Consider the following 21,432-nt stretch of genomic DNA (forward strand, 5'->3'; position numbering starts at 1 on the left):
TGGAGGACAAAGTCAATTTAATGAGAAAACAATAAGCCATATAAAAGTTTGCACAACTGATATTTTCAATCATTCATAGAGTAATATAATTGCATGACAATTCTCAGACTGAAACCATTTGCTTACAGTGCATATGTAATGTGTATTCATCTTTTAAATGTCAGATTATCAACTAAAATTACATGCTTGTTTAAGATTAGACAACTATTGTTGGACACCGCACAGGGTTAGAAGTCCTTTTGAAGATCTGAAAAGAAATTGAGAAATAAGGCCATGATCATCAAATCTTTTAGAAATATTCATGCAAACAATTGTATTCTTCCACTATGGATTTAAATTACACTCACCACTGTTTTTAAGAACCTCCCCTTTCCTTGAGTGAGCCATCTCCTCCAAGAAATGATCAAACAGTTTCACATACTTCGCCAAGCTTGTTCGTTTGTAATCTGAAACCAATAAGCTTTTGTTAGTCAAATCAACGTGCAATGAACAAACGCATATCAGATCCCTTGGCTCCCTTAGTAATGAATTGCACTGGTCTCTTTGAATTACCTCTCATCTTCCGCCGCTCTCCTGCTTCTTTTTTATTCTCATTCTCCATGGTGTCCTCCTGCTCCTCTTCAGTCTTGGGCTGATCCAGCTCCTCACAGATCAGACTACAAGGAGATACAATAACAGGATCGGTGAGAAAACCAACAGAGAACACTACAGACAACACAAACCTTCTGTTTAGCCCTTTGGGAATACCATTTTTGAAAAGTTCTTTACAAAGTTATGACAAACTGACTGTGGGCTTACCTGATAGTGGGCACTTCAAAGGGGTCAAAGCGATCCAGTTCTCCCAGGTCAATAGGAACAGAGATGCGCCCTGTGGGGAGGTAAGGAACATAGGGAGGAAAGGTGTTGCGTGTTGGGCTGACATCCAAAGATTATCTCCCTCAATTGGATGAGAAGCATCCTTTGACTGTTTCTCTCACAGGCAACATTTGGGTTAAATGTTTGTCATGGTTCAACGTGTTAGTCTTGCACTTCATGAGTTTCTCCTCACCTGTTTTGGGATGGACGCTGAAGGGGCTCTTCAGCAAGTGGTTGACTCCTTTACTGACGTTAATATCCAGCCGAGGGTAACAGTACTGAAGCATGATCTCCATCTCAAAGTAGTGGCCCTTCTTGGCAGTCGTCTGGTTGAAAAAAGCAGTTTTCATAAGGGCATGCTTGGCTGCCATTGACATCACCACATTGTTTTACTGTGTTCAAACAGTGCTTATGTCGGGCTTTATTGCAGTGTTGTGTGATCATGGCCACCTACGCGTTTGTCTTGGGCCATACTTCTGAGTGCATCCCAGCGCATCTCAGGGTTCTTTTCAGTCTGGAAGTACTGCAGCAGCTTCTTTCTGACATGTGAAGTCTCCGCTAAGGATAGGCATGTTCTCCCTCAACATGTAATGATATATCACAAAACCTGCTAAACTGCGACACACAGAACACTGATGGCCAGTTTTTAGGCATACCCATCTAGTACCGGGTTGGACCTCCCTTTGCCTCCAGAACATCTGGAATTCTTTGGGGAATGGAAACATTGCTCAATTGGTATCAAGGTACCTAACGTGTGCCAGGACAACATTCCCCACAACATTACACCACCAGCCTGTACTGTTCACACTAGGCAGGATGGGGCCATGGACTCAGGCTGCTTACGCCAAATCCCAAGTCTGCCATCAGCATGATGCAACAAGGACCGTGATTCATTGGCCCAGGCAATGTTTTTCCACTCCTCAAATGTCCAGTGTTGGTGATCGGGTGCCCACTAGAGCCGCTTCATCAGCCCATCTGTGACAGGGATTGACACCACTGTTGTACTGTGCCATTCTTTGCCTGTTTGTGGCCCACCTGTTAAGTTGCACGATTATTGCCACTCTTAGAACCTAAATCAACGAGCTGCTTTCGCCCACAGGACTGCCACTGACTGGATGTTTTTTGTTTGTCGCACCGAAGCCTGTGGCGGTCATGACATTTTGTCAGTAGGTGATTGTCATTCAAGTAACTGCCAGTCTTACAGTAACCGTCTTGTGACGGCCGGCCGCCCAACAACCTGCCCGCTTGACCCTATCCCCTCCTCTCTTCTCCAGACCATTTCCGGAGACCTTCTCCCTTACCTCACCTCGCTCATCAACTCATCCCTGACCGCTGGCTACGTCCCTTCCGTCCTCAAGAGAGCGAGAGTTGCACCCCTTCTGAAAAAACCTACACTCGATCCCTCCGATGTCAACAACTACAGACCAGTATCCCTTCTTTCTTTTCTCTACAAAACTCTTGAACGTGCCGTCCTTGGCCAGCTCTACCGCTATCTCTCTCAGAATGACCTTCTTGATCCAAATCAGTCAGGTTTCAAGACTAGTCATTCAACTGAGACTGCTCTTCTTTGCATCACGGAGGCGCTCCGCACTCCAATTTGTAAGTCGCTCTGGATAAGAGCGTCTGCTAAATGACTTAAATGTAAATGTAAATGCTAAAGCTAACTCTCTCTCCTCTGCTCTCATCCTTCTAGACCTATCGGCTGCCTTCGATACTGTGAACCATCAGATCCTCCTCTCCACCCTCTCCGAGTTGGGCATCTCCGGCGCGGCCCACGCTTGGATTGCGTCCTACCTGACAGGTCGCTCCTACCAGGTGGCGTGGCGAGAATCTGTCTCCTCACCACGCACTCTCACCACTGGTGTCCCCCAGGGCTCTGTTCTAGGCCCTCTCCTATTCTCACTATACACCAAGTCACTTGGCTCTGTCATAACCTCACATGGTCTCTCCTATCATTGCTATGCAGACGACACACAATTAATCTTCTCCTTTCCCCTTCTGATGACCAGGTGGCGAATCGCATCTCTGCATGTCTGGCAGACATATCAGTGTGGATGACGGATCACCACCTCAAGCTGAACCTCGGCAAGACGGAGCTGCTCTTCCTCCCGGGAAGGACTGCCCGTTCCATGATCTCGCCATCACGGTTGACAACTCCATTGTGTCCTCCTCCCAGAGCGCTAAGAACCTTGGCGTGATCCTGGACAACACCCTGTCGTTCTCAACTAACATCAAGGCGGTGGCCCGTTCCTGTAGGTTCATGCTCTACAACATCCGCAGAGTACGACCCTGCCTCACACAGGAAGCGGCGCAGGTCCTAATCCAGGCACTTGTCATCTCCCGTCTGGATTACTGCAACTCGCTGTTAGCTGGGCTCCCTGCCTGTGTCATTAAACCCTACAACTCATCCAGAACGCCGCAGCCCGTCTGGTGTTCAACCTTCCCAAGTTCTCTCACGTCACCCCGCTCCTCCGCTCTCTCCACTGGCTTCCAGTTGAAGCTCGCATCCGCTACAAGACCATGGTGCTTGCCTACAGAGCTGTGAGGGGAATGGCACCTCAGTACCTCCAGGCTCTGATCAGGCCCTACACCCAAACAAGGGCACTGCGTTCATCCACCTCTGGCCTGCTCGCCTCCCTACCACTGAGGAAGTACAGTTCCCGCTCAGCCCAGTCAAAACTGTTCGCTGCTCTGGCCCCCAATGGTGGAACAAACTCCCTCACGACGCCAGGACAGCGGAGTCAATCACCACCTTCCGGAGACACCTGAAACCCCACCTCTTTAAGGAATACCTAGGATAGGATAAGTAATCCTTCTCACCCCCCTAAAAGATTTAGATGCACTATTGTAAAGTGGCTGTTGCACTGGATGTCATAAGGTGAATGCACCAATTTGTAAGTCGCTCTGGATAAGAGCGTCTGCTAAATGACTTAAATGTAAATGTTAAATGTTAAAATAAACATGTTTATAATCTCTGGCTTCAACGCATAGCCTCCAAGCCACTGATGTGGACCTTTAAAACATCTACATTTTTTAAAGTCTAATAAATCAATTTAAAATAGCCTACACCATCACAGTAAATACATAATTTATTTTAGACAGGTCTAAAGAAACATATGAAGAAAATGTAGTCCATTTCAGAGGGGGGGTTGCAAATACAGGACTAGTAAAGGCCCAGGACACTACTTTCGGGAAATAAAAAAATATATACATACATAAGGTTGAAGTCGGAAGTTTATATTCACTTTGGAGGTTGGAGTCATTAAAACTCGTTTTTCAATCACTCCAAATTTCTTGTTGACAAGCTATAGTTTTGGCAAGTCAGTTAGGACATTACTTTGTTCATGACACAACCAATTTTTCCAACAATTGTTTACAGACATATTATTTCACTTATAATTCACTGTATCACAATTCCAGTGGGTCAGAAGTTCACATACACTAAGTTGACTGTGCCTTTAAAAAGCTTGGAAAATTCCAGAAAATGTCATGGCTTTAGAAGCTTCTGATAGGCTAATTGACATCGTTTGAGTCAATTGGAGGTGTACCTGTGGATGCATTTAAAGGCCTACCTTCAAACTCAGTACCTCTTTGGTTGACATCATGGGAAAATCAAAATAAATCAGCCAAGACCGCAGAAAGAAAATTGTAGACCTCCAGTCTTGTTCATCCTTGGGAGCAATTTCCAAACGCCTGAAGGTACCACGTTCATCTGTACAAACAATAGTACGAAAGTAAACACCATGGGACCACACAGCAGTCATTCCGCTCAGGAATTAGACGCGTTCTGTCTCCTAGAGATGAACGTACTTTGGTGCGAAAAAAAGTATCTATATCCACAGTAAAACAAGTCCTATATCGACTGAAAGGCCGCTCAGCAAGGAAGAAGCCACTGCTCCAGGGATGCCATAAAAAAGCCAGACTACGGGTTGCAACTGCACATGGGGACAAAAATCATACTTTTTGGAAAAATGTCCTCTGGTCAGATGAAACAAAAATAGAACTGTTTGGCCATAATGACCATCGTTATGTTTGGAGGAAAAAGGGGGATGTTTGCAAGCCGAAGAACACCATACCAACTGTGTAGCACGGGGGTGGCAGCATCATGTTGTGGGGTGGTTTGCTGCAGAAGGGACTGGTGCACTTCACAAAATAGATGGCATCTTGAGGAAGAGAAATTATGTGGATATATTGAAACAACATCTCAAGACATCAGTCAGGAAGTTAAATGGGTCTTCCAAATGGACAATGACCCCAAGCATACTTCCAAAGTTGCAGAAAAAATGGCTTAAGGACAAGAAAGTCAAGGTATTGGAGTGGCCATTACAAAGCCCTGACCTCAATTCTATAGAACATTTGTGGGCAGAACTGGAAAAGTGTGTGCAAGCAAGGAGGCCTACAAACCTGACTCAGTTACACCAGCTCTGTCAGGAGGAATGGGCCAAAATTCACCGAACTTATTGTGGGAAGCTTGTGGAAGGCTACCCAAAACATTTGACCCAAGTTAAACAATTTAAAGGCAATGCTACCAAATACACTCAATTAGTATGTAAACTTCTGACCCACTGGGATGAAATAAATAAAAGCTTAAATAAATCACTCTACTAGTATTCTAGTATTCTGACATTTCACATTCTTAAAATAAAGTGGTGATCTTAACTGACCTAAAACAGGGAATTTTTTTACTAGGATTAAATATCAGGAATTGTGAAAAACTGAGTTTAAATGTATTTGGCTACGGTGTTTGTGAAATTCCAACTTCAACTGTATGTATGTATATATAAATTCCGATTTTTTTAAGGGGGTGATGCAGCACCCTCAGCGCCCTTACTTTCTGAGGCTATGGTAAGAACAATAGAATTGAAAAAAAAAACCCACTGTTTTCACACTCAATTGCGCAATGACTGGGTTTAGTTTCACTAGGTTCTGTAGGCTATGGGCTTTCCAAACATGTTCCAGGGGTCTTGGGCCAGTAGGCAGTGGTGTAAAAAGTACCCAATTGTCATACTTGAGTAAAAGTAAAGATACCCTAATAGGAAATCACTCAAGTAAAAGTCACCCAGTAAAATACTTCTTGAGTAAAAGTAAAAAATTATTTGGTTATATACTGAACAAAAATATAAACTCAACACGTTAAGTGTTGGTCCCATGTTTCATGAGTTGAAAAAGCCCAGAAATGTTCCATACGCACCAAAAGCCTTTCTCTCTCTAATTTTGTGCACAAACGTATTTACATCCCTGTTACTGAGCATTTCTCCTTTGACAAGATAATCCATCCACTTGACAGGTGGGCATATCAAGAAGCTGATTAAACAGCATGATGATTACACAGGTGGACCTTGTGCTGGGGAAAATAAAAGGCCACTAAAATGTGAGGTTTTGTCACACAACGTCTCAAGTTGAGGGAGCTTGCAATTTGCATGCTGACTGCAGGAATGTCCACCAGAGCTGTTGCCAGAGATGTAATGTTAATATCTCGATCATAAGCAGTTTTATAGAATTTGGCAGTACGTCCAACTGGACTCAACCACAGACCACATGTAAACACGCCAGCCCAGGACCTCCACATCCGGCTTCTTCCCCTCCGGGATCGTCTGAGGGGAGTGCTGAGGAGTTTTTATGTCTAAAAGTATTTTTGTGGGGAAAAACTCATCCTGATTGGCTGGGCCTGGCTCCCGAGTGGGTGGGGCCTATGCCCTCCCAGATCCACCCATGGCTGCGCCCCTGTCCAGTCATGTGAAATCCATAAATTTAGTGCCTAATGAAAGTATTTAAATGGACTAATTTCCTTATATGAACTGTAACTCAAAAAACAAAATCTTTGAAATTGTATTATGTTGCGTTTATATTTATTTTCAGTATATAAATAGTAAAGTACAGATACCCTAAAAAACTACTTAAGTTGTACTTCAAGTATATTTACTTCAGTACTTCACGCCACTGCCTATAGGCTACGTTTGGCATTATTTGGCCACTTCAGTTGTGATAAACCTTAGCAAAACATATAGGCCTATGGGCTAGGCAACATGATGCATGAGATTATGATTTGAAAAAGTTGCTGAAAAATGCATGCGCTGTGCATCATTCACATGTGATAATATCCTCACCATTTACACTTTTCTCAAATTAATCTTGTCTTCACATATACTAAATAATATGTGCAAAATTAGTTTGTATTTAGAATGGGCCATTATCATGCACCTGTCGGAACAGGAAAATTAAAAATGAATAAATAAATTATATCCGCATCATTCTTGGCAAAGCCTACACTGACATGCGTGAAAAGCCCAGGAGGCCGGCCATTTCTGAGACACTGGAACTGGCACTGACAACCATACCTCGCTCAAAGTCGCTTAGGTCACTCGGTTTAGCCCATTCTAACGTTCAACCGAACAGTAACAATGCCTCGATGCCTGTCTGTCAGCCTTATATAAGCAAGCCATGGCCATGTGACTCATCGTCTGTAGGAGCAATCTATTTTCGTGAACTGGGTGGGGTACCTAATAAACTGGCCACTGAGTGTATGTACTGTATGCACACCAAATATCATATGAAAAGTGGCACAGAGGAAAAGGATATCTTCAGGTAAAAGAGACAGCACTTTGTCTACAGCCTCTTTGCTACCCAGTATGTCCTGTCCCAGCAGAGCGTACTGGGAGAAGTAGTGCTCCACCACAGTCAGGGATTCCCTGGAGGGGAGATGAGGGTTAGAAGTCAACTGGTCAATCAAAATTCAACATGATTCTGCCCTTTAACAGTTAGACAACAACTTAAATGAATGGTCCTTTTCTCAACTAGTAGAACCCACAACAGCTAACAAGGATACAAGTATGGCTCTGAAACGTGATCTTACGTGATGAATGGATGAATTGGGTCTGACAGCACAACTTTCCTCACAGTCTCATCTCCACCCTGAAGAACAGAATTTGTGATGACAATCTCCAGTGTTGATATCACTTTGATGATGTTGATCTTATGATTGTTAGCATTTCTTTACTCAGAACTTCTTGACTCAAATGAACAGAAGTCGATAAATGTAAGGCTCCCGCATCACCTCTATCAAATATTGCATGTGATTGAGTCTACTAATCCATTAAAATATAGCCAAGAAGAGTGTAACCCTTGATTGTTGGAAACCTCTTTTAGCCTAGAGTGGGTTATGATGTCATGAGAAGTGGTCTTACCTTGACCAGACTCAAGTACTCAGCCACAGCGGAGCGTGCCGCCACAGAGAGCTTCCGGGCGGCCTCGTCACACACCCAGCAATGCACCCCTCTCCTGCCAGAGTACACCCACAGGCAGTGCCGGAAACCGAAGTCATCTGGAGCACCCCAGAAAAAAGTCAACAAACACAGGTAACAATGAAAATCAATCAACATCAGACAATTTTGTAAAATGACCAATAGAAAGATGGGTTCAAGACAAGAGCTCACTTTTAATCCTGTGAAAACTAACCGTTTTTCTGACTCACCTCGAAGGGCCCGGTCCAATATACGGATGGCAATGGTCATCAGAGTCCAGCACTTTGGGCAGATGTCTGCACCACTGCAAGACAAGACAGCTAATGAACGGTCCCAGATCCCCAAAACTTCAAAAATATTAATCCCCAAATTATAATCTGTTGTACATTCAAACATACTCCACAACTTTACAATCGTAAAGATGGTTGAACTACAGACACTTTCTGGCTAATGTGATCAAGTACCTGCAACAGCTTCTGACGTCATCATAGTCTGTCATATCAATATCAAACACCAGCTCCTTCTCCAGAGCCTGGAAGGACCCAGACTTGACTGTGTTGCGCTGATTGGGCTGAGGGTGGCAGAAGAAGAAAAATAGAATGGACACTTGAGTGACGAGAGGTGTGTGAGAGAGATAGAGACAGATAAAGGGAGAAGAGGGCAAGAGTATGTGAGTAAGTGGTGGTCAGATCCAGACAGTGGGTAATGGATCCTCACCCTGTGACTGTAGACTGCTCCAATGTCAATCTTGTACGGGTTCATCTTCTGCATCTCCTTCTCCAGCTCGTTCTGTGTGCTGAACGACTGATATCGTACGTAGATGTCATCCTTCAACGTGAAGGAGAACTCTCGATTCTGGAAGTAGTTCTTTGTCACTGAGGGGTTGCAAAAGAAGTTGTTCTCCACCATTAAACTTGACTGGTTGTGAACTAGATAGCAAGTGTGTTGTTGGAGGGGCAAAACTGTTTCAGTTAAAAAATGCCAAAGGCATGGGGCACAATGTCATTGTCTGCAAAGCTGTTAAAATCCTTACATGCCCTATGCTGTTGGAAATTTGAGACAAAATATCCCCAGTAATCTAGTGAGGAGATTCTATTAGGCATGTTTTGCACTGGATGCAAGTTGATTGCATTTGTTTTGAAAGGTGCCCTGTTCAAAGCCAACTGTGAACGCGGCTCAAGACAAGTGATGTAATTAAGCATGTCGACTAGAGGTCGACCCATTAATCGGAATGGCCTATTAATTAGGGCCGATTTCAAGTTCTCTTAACAACCGGAAATTGGTATTTTTGGGCGCCGATTTGTTAAATTCTTTTGTTTTTATACCTTTATTTAACGAGGCAAGTCAGTTAAGAACACATTATTTTCAATGACGGCCTAGGAACGGTGTGTTAACTGCCTTGTTCAGGGGCAGAACGACAGATTTTCACATTGTCAGCTCGGGGGAGCCAATCTTGCAACCTTACAGTTAACTAGTCCAACGCAATAACGACCTGCCTCTCTCGTTGCACTCCACAAGGAGACTGCCTGTTACGCGAATGCAGTAAGCCAAGGTAAGTTGCTAGCTAGCATTAAACTTATATTATAAATAACAATCAATCATAATCACTAGTTAACTATACATGGTTGATGATATTACTAGATATTATCTAGCGTGTATCTGACTGAGCGGTGGTAGGCATATTCATTTAATATTCATTCAAACAGCACTTTTTTTATTAAATTGAATAGACATGATTTGGAAAGGCACAGAGCGGTCAATTATTGGTCCCACAGTTATGCGGCATGTCAGAGCAAAAAACAAGCCACGAGGTCAAAGGAATTGTCAGTAGAGCCCTGAAACAGGACTGTGTCAAGGTACAGATCTGGGGAGAGTACCAAAAAATGTCTGCAGCATTGACGATCCCCAAGAACACCATGGCCTGCAACATTCTTAAATGGAAGTTTGGAACCACCAAGACTCTTCCTCGAGCTGGCCGCCTGGCCAAACAGAGAAATCAGAGGAGACGGGCCTTGGTTAGGGAGGTGACCAAGAACCCGATGGTCACTGACAGAGCTCCAGAGTTCTTCTGTGGAGATGCGAGAATCTCCCAGGAGGACAACCATCTCTGTTGCACTCCACCAAATCAGGTATTTATGGTAGAGTGGCCAGACAGAAGCCACTCCTCAGTAAAATGCACAGCAGCCCGCTTGGAGTTTGCCAAAAGGCACCTAAAGGAATCAGACCATGAGAAACAAGATTCTCTGGTCTGATGAAGCCTGAATGCCAAACGTCACATCTGGAGGAAACCTGGCACCATCCCGATGGTGAAGCATGGTGGTGGCAGCATGCTGTGGGGATGTTTCCAGTGGCAGGGACTGGGAGACTAATCAGGATCGAGGGAAATATGAACAAAGCAAAGTACAGAGATCCTTGATGAAAACCTCCTCCAGAGTGCTCAGGACCTCAGACTGGGGGCGAAGGTTCACCTTCCAACAGGACAACGACCCTAGGCACACAGCCAGGACAACTTAGGAGTGGCTTCGGGACAAGTCTCTGAATGTCCTTGAGTGGCGCAGCCAGAGCCCAGACTTGAACCCAATCCAACATCTCTGGAGAGACCTGAAAATAGCTGTGCAGCAACGCTCCCCATCAACCTAACAGAGCTCGAGAGGGTCTGCAGAGAAGAATGGGAGAGAGTCCCCAAATACAGGTGTGCCAAGCTTGTAGCGTCATACCCAATTACTCTCGAGGCTGTAATAGATGCCGAAGGTGCTTAAACACAGTACTGAGTAAAGGGTCTAAATACCTATGTAAATGTGATATCAATTTAGTATTTTTTTAATACATTTCCTAAATGTATATGGATTATGGCAGCCCCCCCACATCTCTCTGATTCAGAGGAGTTGGGTTAAATGCTGTAGACACATTTCAGTTGAATGCATTCAGTTGTACAACTGACTAGGTATCCCCCCTTCCCTTTCATAACAGATTATAGTTTTGGGAACAAAATCTATCTACTCCCACTGCGGTCCAAACACTTAAGTGACACACCCTTGTCCACTTACCCTCGCCTTATTCCCTTGGCGTAATCCGCCTCACCATCTTGGAGGGTAGTCCAAATTATTAGCCAAGCAAGGAAAGTTTGCAACCTAAGCCGATCAGCCCTTGTTTTTAGTCGGCTTTGCGAGTTACCAATTATGTTCACTCCTGGTCTGAAACGCCCCATAATTCAATTCGCGAAGATTGTACATCCGCTAAGAAAAGACAGCGAAAGATTAAAAACATCAATGGAGAAATCAATATACATCGTCACACATGTAACAGGTTTGACGATCTCATTCTGATTCACTTTTAGGACCGGTGACTTTTGATTAGCGTCTATTATTAACAACGAATGCAAATAAGTTAGAAATGTCGCTACTATGTAAAGTAAATATTTTTGTTTGGGTATCTTTTGGAAATTGTAGAAATATTTTTTTTTTCCTTCAGAAGTTCCAGCTAGGCAGGCTAACGTTAGTTAGTTAGGTAATTAATTTGCTACCTATCATACTGTAGGCATATATTAATAATTATATATTTAATATACGTAGACATGCACTCAATTGACTGCAGCGCATATAAACCGCCCACAAGTTTACTGTGGCTGAAAACAATCATCGCGGGATGAACAAGTGATTAATTTCAGGCTACGGGTGGTCCATTTAAAAATGATTCCTTCCTCCCTTGCCCTGCAAGTGTATATTCTTCAGACGTCATCAGAAGTGCCCATTTAATTTGGGGGCTGAGGGAATAGGGTGTTTCTTTTACGTGTTTGGACCGCGATTCTCTATCTGTGGAGAAACCATGTTACGCCTGATCCTCCCACTTCTCTCGATACGTCAAATAAAATAGTTACTCCAGCGATTTTTCTACCGACACTATTAGAGTTTTAGCCTATATTCATATTATACTGTCCTTTGCTGGTACTGCCGTTAAAAAAACTTTGCTGTTTATGTTTGTCTCATTTCTAGCAACATAACGTTCGCTGACAACCAACCGATAGAGTTTATTGAACATTCTGAATAAAACAACTGTTCGAGTGGGGAGAGAGAACTTCCCACTCGGAAGCGTAGAGGCTAGCAGTAGCTAGCTTACTGTACTCACCTCCTCCATAGTTCAGCCACCGGTGGTATTGAGAGAAAGGGAAAAGTCGGCGGTAGTACAGAGGCAATAAGTCCGGTAGAGAAGCCTGGTCGTAATCAGCAGTTGTCATTTCTGAAGTTATTCAAATGTATTGATTTAATCGAAAATGTTGATAGCTGAATGTACCCGCAGTTCTTTGTCTGACATTCGAGCGCGCGTGAAAATCTGAAAGTTGACCGGAATTTCCTTCTTCTTCTTCGGTGGGGTTTATCGGCGGTTGGCATCCACAATTATGGTTCATTGCCGTCACCTACTGCACTGGAGGGAGAAACTAAATCCTACCTGCCAGCCCCATTTCTCTTAAAAAATACAGACTCAAATATTTTGTTCTCAACCTCTCTCTTTCCCTCTAATGCTGCCCGTACTGTATCAATACTGTTTGAATGTTAAATGACGAGACACCCATAACAAATACATGCTCCACTATCTCTGTTTTCTGGAAATAATCACACTTTCCTGTTGGATGCTTTCCTATCACATTTAAAGTCTTATTCAACCGGCTGTGTCTCACCCTTAATTCTTGTAAAAATAGTCTCCTTTCTTCTGTCCATTCCTACTGTCCTCCCTGACTTTCTTCTGTACTTGAAATAAATGCCTGAGATTTGTATCTCTATTCCACAGCTCTTGCCATCTCTGCACACTCACTGTCCATATTAGGCTTTTTGCGTCTGCCTTGCTCATTGAAACGACAACATCAACATCCGCATGACTAAGTGCTTGTTTAGCCAGTACAGTACTTCAACTGCCTCGTTCCCCTCCACTCCCACATGGGCTGTGACCCAAGTAACTCTTCTCTGTATACCCATTCGTCTAATCCTGCCATGGGTTTGTAGTACATCATGAGCTAAAGGACTGCATACTCATCAACACTGCACATGAATCAGAGCAAATAAGTACTCTGTCTGGCTTGACTTTCTCCGCCCACTGGAAGGCCAACAGTGTGGAAATCAGCTCCTCCATATATACAGCCAGATTATTTGGAATATGTTTCCTGACTGCCACCCCTCCCTTCCATACAGTCCCATCTCCCTCGTCTGAGTATTACCCATCCACCCAAAGCTTGTGTTCTGTCATTTACATTTACATTTAAGTCATTTAGCAGACGCTCTTATCCAGAGCGACTTACAAATTGGTGCATTCACCTTATGGCATCCAGTGGAACAGCCACTTTACAATAGTGCATCTAAATCTTTTAAGGGGGGTGAGAAGGATTACTTTATCCTATCCTAGGTATTCCTTAAAGAGGTGGGGTTTCAGGTGTCTCCGGAAGGTGGTGATTGACTCCGCTGTCCTGGCGTCGTGAGGGAGTTTGTTCCACCATTGGGGGGCCAGAGCAGCGAACAGTTTTGACTGGGCTGAGTGGGAACTGTACTTCCTCAGTGGTAGGGAGGCGAGCAGGCCAGAGGTGGATGAACGCAGTGCCCTTGTTTGGGTGTAGGGCCTGATCAGAGCCTGGAGGTACTGAGGTGCCGTTCCCCTCACAGCTCCGTAAGGCAAGCACCATGGTCTTGTAGCGGATGCGAGCTTCAACTGGAAGCCAGTGGAGAGAGCGGAGGAGCGGGGTGACGTGAGAGAACTTGGGAAGGTTGAACACCAGACGGGCTGCGGCGTTCTGGATGAGTTGTAGGGGTTTAATGGCACAGGCAGGGAGCCCAGCCAACAGCGAGTTGCAGTAATCCAGACGGGAGATGACAAGTGCCTGGATTAGGACCTGCGCCGCTTCCTGTGTGAGGCAGGGTCGTACTCTGCGGATGTTGTAGAGCATGAACCTACAGGAACGGGCCACCGCCTTGATGTTAGTTGAGAACGACAGGGTGTTGTCCAGGATCACGCCAAGGTTCTTAGCGCTCTGGGAGGAGGACACAATGGAGTTGTCAACCGTGATGGCGAGATCATGGAACGGGCAGTCCTTCCCCGGGAGGAAGAGCAGCTCCGTCTTGCCGAGGTTCAGCTTGAGGTGGTGATCCGTCATCCACACTGATATGTCTGCCAGACATGCAGAGATGTGATTCGCCACCTGGTCATCAGAAGGGGGAAAGGAGAAGATTAATTGTGTGTCGTCTGCATAGCAATGATAGGAGAGACCATGTGAGGTTATGACAGAGCCAAGTGACTTGGTGTATAGCGAGAATAGGAGAGGGCCTAGAACAGAGCCCTGGGGGACACCAGTGGTGAGAGCGCGTGGTGAGGAGACAGATTCTCGCCACGCCACCTGGTAGGAGCGACCTGTCAGGTAGGACGCAATCCAAGCGTGGGCCGCGCCGGAGATGCCCAACTCGGAGAGGGTGGAGAGGAGGATCTGATGGTTCACAGTATCGAAGGCAGCCGATAGGTCTAGAAGGATGAGAGCAGAGGAGAGAGAGTTAGCTTTAGCGGTGCGGAGCGCCTCCGTGATACAGAGAAGAGCAGTCTCAGTTGAATGACTAGTCTTGAAACCTGACTGATTTGGATCAAGAAGGTCATTCTGAGAGAGATAGCGGGAGAGCTGGCCAAGGACGGCACGTTCAAGAGTTTTGGAGAGAAAAGAACGAAGGGATACTGGTCTGTAGTTGTTGACATCGGAGGGATCGAGTGTAGGTTTTTTCAGAAGGGGTGCAACTCTCGCTCTCTTGAAGACGGAGGGGACGTAGCCAGCGGTCAGGGATGAGTTGATGAGCGAGGTGAGGTAAGGGAGAAGGTCTCCGGAAATGGTCTGGAGAAGAGAGGAGGGGATAGGGTCAAGCGGGCAGGTTGTTGGGCGGCCGGCCGTCACAAGACGCAAGATTTCATCTGGAGAGAGAGGGGAGAAAGAGGTCAGAGCACAGGGTAGGGCAGTGTGAGCAGAACCAGCGGTGTCGTTTGACTTAGCAAACGAGGATCGGATGTCGTCGACCTTCTTTTCAAAATGGTTGACGAAGTCCTCTGCAGAGGGGGGGGAGGGGGAGGAGGATTCAGGAGGGTTCAGGAGGGTTCCCAGCATGCCTGTAAAATCGCTTTTGCAGGAGGAGACACCGCATGTCCCTGTAGGTTGACCCAATATTTATTTGCCAGCTGCTGTCTCCTAATCCGCAATGACTCCAACACCATCATTAAGTTTGCTGACGACACAATAGTGGTCGGTCTGATCACCAACAACAATGAGACAGCCTATAGGGAGGAGGTCAGAGACCTGGCCGTGTGGTTCCAGGATAACCTCTCCCACAATGTGATCAAGACAAAGGAGATGATTGTGGGCTACAGGAAAAGGAGGACCGAGCACGCCCCCAATCTCATCGACAGGGCTGTAGTGGAGCAGGTTGAGGGCTTCAATTTCCTTGGTGTCCACATCAACAACAAACTATCATGGACCAAACACACCAAGACAGTCGTGAAGAGGGCACAACAAAACACATTCCCCCTCAGGAGACTGAAACGATTTGGCATGGGTCCTCAGATCCATCGGGTAGTGCGTATGGCCCAGTACACCACTGGGGCAAATATTCCTGCCATCCAGGACCTCTATACCAGACGGTGTCAGAGGTAGGCCCTAAAACTGTCAAAGACTCCAGTCACCCTAGTCATAGACTGTTCTCTCTGCTACTGCATGACAAGTGGTACCAGAGCGCCAAGTCTAGGTCCAAGAGGCCAAGTCTAGGTCCTAAACAGCTTCTACCCCCAAGCCATAAGACTCCTGAACATCTAATAAAATGGCTACCCAGACTATTTGCATTGCCCCCCCCCTCTTTTACACCGCTGCTACTCTCTGTTGTTATCATCTATGCATAGTCACTTTAATAAATCTACCTACATGTACATATTACCTCGACTAACTGTTGGCCCCGCACATTGACTCTGTACCGGAGCCCGCTTGTATATAGTCTCGGTATTGTTATTTTACTGCTGCTCTTTAAATACTTGTTACTTTTATTTCTTATTCTTATTCTTTTTTTCTTTCTTTTTTTACTGCACTGTTGGTTAGGGGCTCATATGTAAGCATTTCACTACAACCTGTTGTATTTGGCGCATGTGACTAAATAAGCAAAGAGAAACGACAGTCCATCATTACTTTAAGACATGAAGGTCAGTCAATCTGGAAAATTTTGAACGTTTATTCAAGTGCAGTTGCAAAAACATCAAGCGCTATGATGAAACTGGCTCTCACGAGGACCGCCACAGGAAAGGAAGACAGAGATTTACCTCTGTAGCAGAGGATAAGTTCATTAGAGTTAACTGCACCTCCGATTGCAGCCCACATAAATGCTTCACACAGTTCAAGTAACAGACACATCTCAACATCAACTGTTCAGAGGAGACTGTGTGATCAGGCTTTCATGATCAAATTGCAGCAAAGAAAACACTACTAAAGGACACCAATAAGAAGAACAGACTTGCTTCGGCCAAGAAACACGACCAATGGATATTAGACTGGTGGAAATCTGTCCATTGGTCTGATGAGTCCAAATTTGAGATTTTTGGTTCCAACCGCCATGTCTTTTGAGATGCAGAGTAGGTGAACGGATGATCTCCGCATGTGTGATTCCCACCGTGAAGATTGGAGGAGGAGGTGTGATGGTGTGGGGATGCTTTACTGGTGACACTGTCTGTGATTTATTTATAATTCAAGGCACACTTAACCAGCATGGGTACCACAGCATTCTGCAGCGATACGCCATCCCATCTGGTTTGCGCTTAGTGGGACTATCATTTGTTTTTCAACAAGACAATGACCCAACACACCTCCAGGAAGTGTGAGTTGGGAAGAGTGGGACCGTAGAGTGAAGGAAAATCAGCCAACAAGTGCTCAGAATTGGTGGGAACTCCTTCAAGACTGTTGGAAAAGCATTCCAGGTGAGGCTGGTTGAGAGAATACCAAGTGTGTGCAGGGCTGTCATCAGGGTAAAGAGTTGCTTTTTGAAGAATCAAAAATATATTTTGATTTGTTGCAACACTTTTTTGGTTACTACATGATTCCGTATGTGTTATTTCATAGTTTTGATGTCTTCACTATTATTCTACAATAATATAATAAAGAAAAACCCTTTAATGAGTAGGTGTGTCCACACTTTTGACTGGTAATGTATATATCACTATTTAATAAAATAAAAATCACCACCCCATTAACTCTTTGTAGTAAAATCTCATACACCCATGTCCTACCACTACATCATTCCAATACTTTGACTCTATTTGCCAACGGCATGGGCGGGCGGACACCACTCCTTAACACACCCTGTAACTCTTCTGGCCAAATCTTGTGTACCCAAATACTTCTCTGCAGCTGCCACCACAACATCTATTCTCTATAATTGACGTTCCATTTCTGTGGTACAGTTGATAACCAATGCTATGAACGGTAAGAAGCCAACCTTAATGAAACATATATCACTCGTTGGCCTATCCCTCTGTGCCGGCACAAATCTACTTCTCACTGGGATCCTCTCAGGATCCCTTACATTTGACCCATCCTCCTCCACTTTCTTCACTGCCTCAGCATATGACACCCTCTGCACTATTCTGACTCTGGCAACTTCGACCTGCCTATCTCGCACCCCTACAGTTTACACACACTACTTTATCCACCGAAATACACAATCGTCTGTCCCATGCCCCCCTACACACTTCCCACATCTTGTAATCTCCCTCCTTCACACAGCTGCAACATGACCATAAAATAAGATGCATGGTCAATCTGAAGTCTGCATTGCCCATAATAAGTCTGCATTGCCCATAATAAGTCTGCATTGCCCATAATAAGTCTGCATTGCCCGTAAGAAGTCTGCATTGCCCGTAAGAAGTCTGCATTGCCCGTAAGAAGTCTGCATTGCCCGTAAGAAGTCTGCATTGCCCGTAAGAAGTCTGCATTGCCCGTAAGAAGTCTGCATTGCCTGTAAGAAGTCTGAATTGCCTGTAAATGCAGCATTTATGGTGATATGGCCTCTGCATAAGTCAGTGCATTCATACTTTTTGCTCTTCACCGAGCAATGCAGAGTTTTGTGAAGGAAATTGTCAAGGAAGTGAGTTTGTGTTTACACAGGACCTTCCGACCTCACCTACCGTCAACCAATCATGTAAAATTTGAGAGGCACATGCACGGCGATGCAGTACAGAGCTCAATTTCCTACAATTGCATCATCCATAGGCGCCACCGACCACAATTTGCCGCAATTGCATCATCCATTGGCGCCACGACCACATTTTCAGATCAAGCATAAATTGGCTCTAAATGTTGCACCTGAAACAGAGCAGGGGATTCAGCACAAAAGCTCCATCAGGATAACTGATATACTGTATCCTAACATGACTTAGTCTGGTAGAGACTCTGAATTAAAACTCTAAAGGACTGACAATGACTCCTCTGTTTCACCACGCTCCCCACCGGTTCTACTTCGCACCAAACGTAGGGCGTCACAGACACAGGGAATCTTCAACTTTAGTTGAACCTTTTCAACACTTAACACCACTTCAGTTATCACTCCTTTCAATGTTGCCCTGCTCCGGAGAGGAAAGCAATTCACAGTTATTTTCCCAGGTCGAGTAATGCAAAGCGCACACTCCCTCTGTACAGTAGAAATTCAAAAAATCTACACGATTTCACTTCGAGTCACGGCCCAACATTCTCCAACCTCTTCTCCACACAATCTGACACCACATATGGATCAGCCAGAAGACATGGATCCATTCTCTTCAAATATCTTAGTCCCACTGGGCAAAACATATATTTATCACCATCAGGAGGAGGCTCAAACTCAGCGGTCTCCACCACACCTGCCACAGCAGTTAATTTCATCCTCACTCTCGTCAAGTTCAATTTCCTTCTGCAACACTCCATATTTACTCATGATATGTTCCACTTTTTTCATTTTTTTCCCTGCCTGCCTTCTTACCAACCTCTATGGGTTCCCCTGACTCCATCTCCTAATCCGACAAACATTTGGGCATACCCGCCATCTTGTCCCTAGGCTAGGCATCCTTCAGTGATCATTCATAGCAGCTCGAAAAGGTAAAGGTTCATGTGAAAGATGTTGCTGGTGTTTAATAACCTGCTCATTTGTCACACCAAATAAGATCATTTTCATGAGATGATATCATTCATGATTTGATCTTCCTGACAGACATATAGCAATGTTATTTTACTCTGCAAATGATGACTGGATTGGCAGATTTTACAATTCACTTTAATATTCTCTGGTTTGATGTAATACTTTCTGTTTATAAAATGGTTCTTATGATAGTCTACTGCTGTTCATTGACACAGGCCTAAGTGGTGATGGATTGCATTTTTCCTCTATGACCATCAGATGGCGATGCAATGTCAGCTAATCTCTTCCTGAAAGATTGCCCATGTGTGTGATGCCTCTCCATAGATACCCGCTCCTTCACGCCCACCACACTGCAGTTAATCAGCAGAGGAGATAGATTGGGTAGATGTGCCCCCTGTTAATGGAATGACTCATGTGTTTCTCAGGGGCTCCTCAGAACCCAGCCAACAGGGTTCTAAATTCTGAACCAAGCCAGGTACCTTTTGCTCCCCCGGCTGTTGATGTGTGTGTGTGTGTGTGTGTGCGTGTGTGCGTGTGTGTGTGTGTGTGTGTGTGTGTGTGTGTGTGTGTGTGTGTGTGTGTGTGTGTGTGTGTGTGTGTGTGTGTGTGTGTGTGTGTGTGTGTGTGTGTGTGTGTGTGTGGATCATGTATGTTTGCTATACCTGGAGAATGTTGTCCTTCAGGTGTACAAGCCCATATCAACATGCAGTGCCTTCGGAATGTATACAGACCCCTTGACTTTTTCCACATTTTGTTACATTATAAAATGTATTAAATAAATACAAATCCTCAGCAATCTACACACAATACCCAATAATGACAATGCGAAAACAGGTTTGTAGAAACTTTTGTATAAAACATATATAAATAACAGAAATAACTTATTTATATAAGTATTCAGAACCTTTGCTATGATACTTGAAATTGAGTTCTGGTGCATCCTGTTTCCATTGATCATCCTTGAGATGTTTCTACAACTTGATTGGAGTCCATCTGTGGTAAATTCAATTGATTGGACATGATTTGGAAATGCACAGACCTGTCTATATAAGGTCTCACAGTTATGTGGCATGTCAGAGCAAAAAAACAAACCATGAGGTCAAAGGAATTGTCTGTAGAGCTCCGAGACAGGATTGTGTCGAGGCACAGATCTAGGGATAGGTACCAAAAAATGTCTGCAGCATTGAAGGTCCCCAAGATCACAGTGGCCTCCGTCATTCTTAAATGAAAGAAGTTTGGAACAACCAAACTCTTCCTGGAGCTGGCCGCCCGGCCAAACTGAACAATCCCGGGAGAAGGGCCTTGGTCAGGGAGGTTACTAAGAACCCGATGGTGACTCTGACAGAGTTCTAGAGTTTGTCTGTGGAGATGGGAGAACCTTCCAGAAGGACAACCATCTCTGCAGCACTCCACCAATCAGACCTTTATGGTAGATTGGCCAGACGGAAGCCACTCCTCAGTAAAAGACAGCCCACAAGTAACAAGATTCCCTGGTTTGATGAAACCAAGATTCAACTCTTTGACCTGAATGCCAAGTGTCAAGTCTGGAAGGAACCTGGCACCATCCCTACGTCTAAGCATGGGGGTGGCAGCATCATGCTGTGGGGATGTTTTTCAGCGGCAGGGACTGGGAGACTAGTCAGGATTGAGGCAAAGATGAAGAAGCAAAGTACAGAGAGATCGTTGATGAAAACCTACTCCAGAGCGCTCAGGACCTCAGAATGGGGTGAAGGTTCACCTTCCAAAAGGACAACGACCCAAAGCACACAGCTAACACAAAGCAGGAGTGGTTTCGGGACAAGTCTCTGAATGTCCTTGAGAAGCTCAGACAGAGCCCAGACTCGAACCTGATCAAACATCTCTGGAGAGACCTGAAAATAGCTGTGCAGGAACACTCCCCATCCAACCTGACAGACCTTGAGAGCATAATTGCTGCCAAAGATGCTTCAACAAAGTACCGAGTAAAGGGTCTGTATACTTATGTAAATGTGATATTTCTGTTTTAAATATCTTTAAAAAAAATAGTTTTTGCTTAGTCATTATGGGGTATTGTGTGTATATTGATGAGGGGAAAAAAATCTATTTTCAAATAACGATGTAACTTAAAATAATGTAGAAAAGGGAAGGGGTCTGAATACTTTCTGAAGGCACTGTATGTAGCCTTAGAAACAAGG

At 44.7% G+C, this 21,432-nt stretch overlaps 1 protein-coding gene and 1 long non-coding RNA gene across 3 annotated transcripts in view; one reads left to right on the forward strand and one right to left on the reverse strand.

Annotated features, from left to right (window-relative positions):
* Positions 1 to 12,812, reverse strand: prim1 (DNA primase subunit 1). 2 transcript variants are annotated; one of them, XM_052482041.1, is made up of 13 exons: positions 12,222 to 12,812; positions 8,814 to 8,971; positions 8,561 to 8,667; positions 8,327 to 8,400; positions 8,040 to 8,176; positions 7,709 to 7,767; positions 7,433 to 7,544; positions 1,310 to 1,399; positions 1,049 to 1,181; positions 799 to 868; positions 553 to 656; positions 348 to 446; positions 1 to 247 (listed from the first exon to the last, which is right to left on the reverse strand). In XM_052482041.1, the coding sequence occupies exons 1-13, from the start codon at positions 12,328 to 12,330 to the stop codon at positions 228 to 230; spliced, it is 1,272 nt and encodes a 423-aa protein (XP_052338001.1). In that variant the 5' UTR covers positions 12,331 to 12,812; the 3' UTR covers positions 1 to 227. The 2 variants fall into 2 exon arrangements, with proteins under 2 accessions (XP_052338001.1, XP_052338002.1); XM_052482042.1 differs by lacking the exon at positions 12,222 to 12,812 and adding an exon at positions 11,144 to 11,288.
* The window catches only part of LOC118359666 (uncharacterized), an 18,092-nt gene continuing 7,952 nt past the window's right edge, over positions 11,293 to 21,432 (forward strand). Inside the window, exon 1 of the long non-coding RNA XR_004820727.2 lies at positions 11,293 to 11,402. This is a non-coding gene — a long non-coding RNA (uncharacterized LOC118359666). The remainder of the gene's footprint in view (positions 11,403 to 21,432) is intronic.

Source organism: Oncorhynchus keta, chromosome 27 (genome assembly GCF_023373465.1).
Source record: "Oncorhynchus keta strain PuntledgeMale-10-30-2019 chromosome 27, Oket_V2, whole genome shotgun sequence".
In the NCBI taxonomy this organism is placed as follows: Eukaryota; Metazoa; Chordata; class Actinopteri; order Salmoniformes; family Salmonidae; genus Oncorhynchus; species Oncorhynchus keta.